We start from the raw sequence: 5,784 nt of genomic DNA, 5'->3' as shown, positions 1-5,784 counted from the left end.
CCTCAGTCCCGTGGAACCATCCTCGTGAATCTTTCCCGCACCCTCTCCAAAGCCTCCGCATCCTTCCTAAAGCGCGGCGCCCAGAACTGGACACGATACTCCAGCTGAGGCCGAACTCCTGCCTCATATAAATTCAACGTAACCTCCTTGCTCTTGTGCTCTCTGCCCCTATCAATGAAGCCCGGGATGCTGTGTGTGTTTTATTGGCCGCTCTCCCAACCTGTCCTGCCGCTTTGAATTTTTATTTCAGGATTGTAAAAGCCACGGAATCATTGCAGAACTTTTCCCCAGCGACAGATCCGTCCTTCAACCACTTCCAGTTGGACATCACCAGTGAACTGAAGCTCCTCAACAACCTGCAGTTTGCCACAGGTTAGTGCAGAGGCCTAGTGCGGCCTAGCGAGCCGAGGCCTGACCACGAGCCTTGTCGTCCCAAGGCTCCGCCGCGCAAAGCAGGAGGTGACTCGAGAGGAGCTCCTTGGGGTTTCCGATGGGGGGGATCCAGTTCCAAACCCACCTCAGGGCAGTGGGGGAGGAGGGGGGGTGGAGGTCGCGCACTCTCACCTCTTGAGTTCAGAGGTCGGGGGTGCGAGTCCCCGGTCCAGAGACTTGAGACGCGTAATCCCAAGGCGGCGCCAGTACTGAGGGGAGTGCCACACTGACAGAGGTGCCGTCCTTTGCATGAGACCCTAATACCTCCTTGTGTGTCCCAGGGTCTTCCCTTGTTTGGTAATGGCCCTGAGGGATGTTTCACAGCGCAATGCACTATATAAATGCCATTTGTTGTTGGATTGATGGGCCTGTCCTTTGCCTCCCAGCGCCCGATGCCCCAGTTATTGACACCCAGAGGACCTACGCCTACGACCAGATCTACCTCTGCTGGCGTCTCCCCAAGGACTCGGCGGCGGCCTGGCACTATGAGGTGGAGTTCCGGCAGGCCGACCACACCGCCAAGGGCCCCCGGCGCTGGCAGCGAATCGAGGAGGTGCGCGGGACGGGCACCGCCGTCGGGCACCTGGACATGGACCGGGTCTACGCCCTGAGGGTACGCGGCTTCAACAAGGCGGGTTACGGAGAGTACAGCGAGGAGATCTACCTCCGCAGCCCCCCCGCGCCAGGTAAGCCCCGTGCCCCCTACCCGTACCCGGAGAGGGCAAAGCACCGGCGGTGAGGGGGAAAAAATGGCTCTCGGGTCTTCAATCCCAGCCACCGTCTGAAGTATAACTGGCATCCAGTTTTGGCAGCTCTTAACACTGACGGACAGAATTACATCTCTCGATCAGTTGACCTTCTACCCCCTCACACTCTCTCTACACCGTCCCCATCAAACACTCCCAGGACAGGTACAGCACGGGGTTAGATACAGAGTAAAGCTCCCTCTACACCGTCCCCATCAAACACTCCCAGGACAGGTACAGCACGGGGTTAGATACAGAGTAAAGCTCCCTCTACACTGTCCCCATCAAACACTCCCAGGACAGGTACAGCACGGGGTTAGATACAGAGTAAAGCTCCCTCTACACTGTCCCCATCAAACACTCCCAGGACAGGTACAGCACGGGGTTAGATACAGAGTAAAGCTCCCTCTACACCGTCCCCATCAAACACTCCCAGGACAGGTACAGCACGGGGTTAGATACAGAGTAAAGCTCCCTCTACACCGTCCCCATCAAACACTCCCAGGACAGGTACAGCACGGGGTTAGATACAGAGTAAAGCTCCCTCTACACTGTCCCCATCAAACACTCCCAGGACAGGTACAGCACGGGGTTAGATACAGAGTAAAGCTCCCTCTACACTGTCCCCATCAAACACTCCCAGGACAGGTACAGCACGGGGTTAGATACAGAGTAAAGCTCCCTCTACACTGTCCCCATCAAACACTCCCAGGACAGGTACAGCACGGGGTTAGATACAGAGTAAAGCTCCCTCTACACTGTCCCCATCAAACACTCCCAGGACAGGTACAGCACGGGGTTAGATACAGAGTAAAGCTCCCTCTACACTGTCCCCATCAAACACTCCCAGGACAGGTACAGCACGGGGTTAGATACAGAGTAAAGCTCCCTCTACACTGTCCCCAAATGGCTGCTGATGCCAACATGGTGCTGCTGATCTCCAGCTGAGCGATTTGTAACCGGTGGGTCGCTGGAAGACGAGAAGATTGACCCCACCCGGAGCCTTCGAATGTCGACCAGTTTCTGACGGATTCTCTCTCTGTTTTTTTTTTGTCTGTCTTCAAATCTCGATCATTCCCTATTTTTGCCATCTGACCGCCCCCATTTTTCCGATGGAATTTACTTTGGGCTCTCGCTCTCCCTTCCCTCATCGGTCTCCGTTTATCTCATGATTTTTGTTTCTTTTCCCCTCGCTCCCTCCCTGTTGTTTCCTCATCCCCCTCCCCCCACCCGTCACTACACTCCCCTCACCTCACCGCCTCAACTCACCGCCTCCAGTCCTCCACTTCCTCCTGGACAACAAGTGGGGCTTTAGCCGGGACCGTCTTATCGTCAGCAAGGACCAGCGGGCTGTCCGGAGCGTTGCCGGGATCCCCATGCTCTTCGCCGCCGAGCCGATCATGACCAGTTGCCACCTGTCCATTGACCTGGTCATCGGTGACGTGGCGCTGACCCAGGGCAAGCATTACTGGGCCTGCTCTGTCGACCCCAGCTCCTACCTGGTGAAGGTTGGCATCGGGCTTGAGAGCAAACTCCTCGAGTGGTTCCAAGTGCCCCAGGATGTGGTCAGCCCCAGGTATGGACCATCCCATTGTTCACCCATTTCACCCCCATTCGGCCGCCGGACCGGGGTCTTGGGGCGCGGCCGGACCTCCATCCTCCATCGTTCATCCCGCACGAGATTAATTCCATTGGCGCCGCCTCTCCCCCCACCCACCCCCACACTCGTGAATCACCTCCGTGGGCTGGATTCCTCCTCACTCCCTCCTGCCCTTCCCCCACCTCCCCCACCCTAGGCCTGGCTGAGTGGCACCACTGGAGAGCCAACCTGGTCACGCCAGTAGACTGCACAGTGCCAGCGGTGCCAAAATCCCACGTTGAGAAGGGTGGGGGTGGGGGTTGGGGGGGTGGGGGTGCGGCGGCACATAAACGTCAAGCTGGCGAAACCCTGACCTTTGAACCCCACCCCCGGCAAGGAATGACCCTGAGGGACGAGCTCTAATGTGGGCGAGGAGGAGGGTTGGCCAATCGGGGGCTGATGGCCCCTTCAGGCTTGTGGGGTCGCATCCTCCCCCCACCCCCACCACCACCCCATCCCCTGCCCCGTGAACATTGTGGGTGTCAGCGGAGGGGGTCTCTCTCTCTGTCCCATTGTTCTGCCACAGGGCCCTGAATTGGCACTGTCGGTCTACAGAGAACGATCGCTCTGTGGGTCCTCACCCCCTCGACCCCGACTTTACTCAATTGACAACAAAGCAACGTAGCTACTCAACTGGAGGCCTGGGGCCTAGCCCCATTCTAGGGCCTAGCCTCATGCTGGGGCCTAGTCCCAGTGGATGAGGCCTGTAGTTAGGGATTAGACGTCAAAGTTTGGGATCTTTTGGTTCGATGTGGGGATTGGTCAGGGGGGAGAAGGCCTTGGACCTTCATATCGTGTGTGTGTGTGTGTGTCGATTGGTGGGGGGGGCGGGCGCGGTGGTGGTTGGAGGTGCAAGTCTGAAGCTGGATTTCTGTTCCCGAGGCCTAAATCTGGGGCCTACCCCTCAAGTTGAAGCCCGAGGCCAGCCACGATCGCGTTGAATGGCGGAGCAGGCTCGATGGGCCGAATGGCCTACTCCCTGCTCCTGTTTCTGGTGTCCTTGTGACCCGGGCCCCTCAGCGGACCCTCCAGTTGGGAGGAGATGGATGCCCAGGGCCGGCTCCTATGCTCCCCGGGCTCCCAGCCCAGGAACATTGGATCCAGGAGATGGGATGGGAGTCTGAGTGAGTTTGGCCTCCTCTGTATTCCAGGCCTCTCTGATACCAGCCCACTTTTCCCCCCCACTACCTCCCTCAACGCCTCCCCCTCCCTCCTCCCACATCCCTTCCCTCCACCCTGCCCTCCTCTCCCTCCTCCCTTACCCCTCACCTCCTCCACTGCCCCTGCTCCCTCTCTTGCCCTCGCCCTCTTCCCTTACCCCTCTGCTCCCCCTCCTCCCCTCCCCTCCTCCCCTTCCCCTCCTCCTAACTCATCCCCTCCCCCTCCCCTCCCCTCTCTCTCCTTTCCCTTCCCCTCCTCCCTTCCCCCTCCTCCCCTCCCTCTCCCCCTCTTCCCTTACTCCCCTCCCTTCCTTCACACTCCACCTCCTCCGTTCTTCCCTTACCCTCCCTCTCCCCGTCTTCCCTACTCCCTCCGTCTTGCCCCCTCTTCCATTCCCACACCTCCACTATCTCTCCTCCCTTTCCCCTCCTTCGCTATCTCTCTCCCCCTGCCCTCCCTTTGCTCCTCCACTCCACCTCTCCTCTCCCTCCCCCCTCCTCCCACCGTCCAAGTGCCCAAGCAATCCCAGTTGAAGAGGGACGGTAACCCAAAAGGGCAAAGGTCAGGAAGACCAGCCATGTTGGGCCTTGATGAGGCTCTGTCTCCAGGTCCTCCTCCTCCCACCCCCCCTCACTCATTACCTCTGAAAAGGGAAGCAGTCAACCCCTGAACTTCGAATCTCTGCACCTCAGCCTCGTCCCAAGTCTACGATTATGCCCCGTCAGTGAAAGATATTCACCCTCTGAAGGCATCACCTCTAAGCACCCTGCCCTGGTGCTTGCTGGTCCGGAGGGCTCTGGATCATGATCAGCAGAGATGGAATCGTGCTGGATTTTACTCGTGCTGTCTGTCTCGATCCTCACCAAGTGTTGCATTCATCTGCTGAGGCACTGGGAGCGACAATCGATCCCTATTGTAATTAATTTTCGAGTGAGTAATGACACCATTTTGTGTCAGTGGCTATGTTGAGGGAGGCACGACTTAGAGCTAACAGAATCACTTTAAACAGAGTCTGTATGAACTGCAGCAAACTGTCTACAGAGTCTATTTAAACAGTGCATTAGAGTGAACAGCCTACAGAATCTATTTAAACTGCACACTACAGCAATCTACAATGTCTAGTTAAACAGTGTACTAAAGCAAACAACCTACAGAATCTATTTAAACTAAATAGACAATCTACAATGTCTATTTAAACAGCACTCTACAACAAACAGCCTACAGAGTCTATTTAAACTGCGCACTACAGCAAACAATTTAAAGAGTCTATTTAAAATGTGCACAATAGCAAACAGCCTACAGGGTCTATTTAAACTGTGTACTATAGCAAACAGTCTACAGAATCTATTTAAACTGTGTACTATAGCAAACAGTCTACAGAATCTATTTAAACAGTGCACTACAGTAAACAGTCTACAGAGTCTATTTAAATGGTGCATTTAGCAAACAGCCTACAGAGTCTATTTAAATGTCACACTACAGCAATTGAGAGTCTATTTAAACAGTATTCCACAACAAACAGCCTAAAGCCTATTCAAACTGTAAGCGACAGCAAATAGCCGACAGATTCTATTCAAACAATTCAGTACAGCAAACAGTCTACAGAGCTTTTTTAAACTGCACTCTACAGCAAACAATCTACAGAATCTATTTAAACAGTGCACTATAGCAAACAGTTTACAGAGTCTATTTAAATAGTGCACTACAGCAAACAGTCTACAGAGTCTACTTAAATGGTGCACTTTTAGCAAACAGCCTTCAGTCTATTTAAATGTTGTGCGACAGCAATTGACAGAGTCTATTTAA

General features: G+C 55.0%; 1 protein-coding gene across 1 annotated transcript in view; it reads left to right on the top strand.

Annotated features, from left to right (window-relative positions):
• Positions 1 to 250: 250 nt before the first annotated feature.
• LOC144676882 (tripartite motif-containing protein 46-like) overlaps positions 251 to 5,784 on the top strand; it is a gene marked incomplete at its 5' end in the record, with an annotated part of 6,378 nt that continues 844 nt past the window's right edge. The window contains 3 exons of the mRNA XM_078537196.1: positions 251 to 372; positions 819 to 1,118; positions 2,457 to 2,754. Of these exons, the coding sequence (XP_078393322.1) occupies positions 251 to 372; positions 819 to 1,118; positions 2,457 to 2,754 (720 nt within the window). The remainder of the gene's footprint in view (positions 373 to 818; positions 1,119 to 2,456; positions 2,755 to 5,784) is intronic.

This window comes from Cetorhinus maximus, unplaced genomic scaffold, assembly GCF_964194155.1.
Source record: "Cetorhinus maximus unplaced genomic scaffold, sCetMax3.hap1.1 HAP1_SCAFFOLD_2044, whole genome shotgun sequence".
Lineage (NCBI taxonomy): Eukaryota > Metazoa > Chordata > Chondrichthyes > Lamniformes > Cetorhinidae > Cetorhinus > Cetorhinus maximus.
The sequence above is the reverse complement of the archived record's forward strand: the minus strand, read 5'-3'. Positions and strand labels throughout refer to the sequence as shown.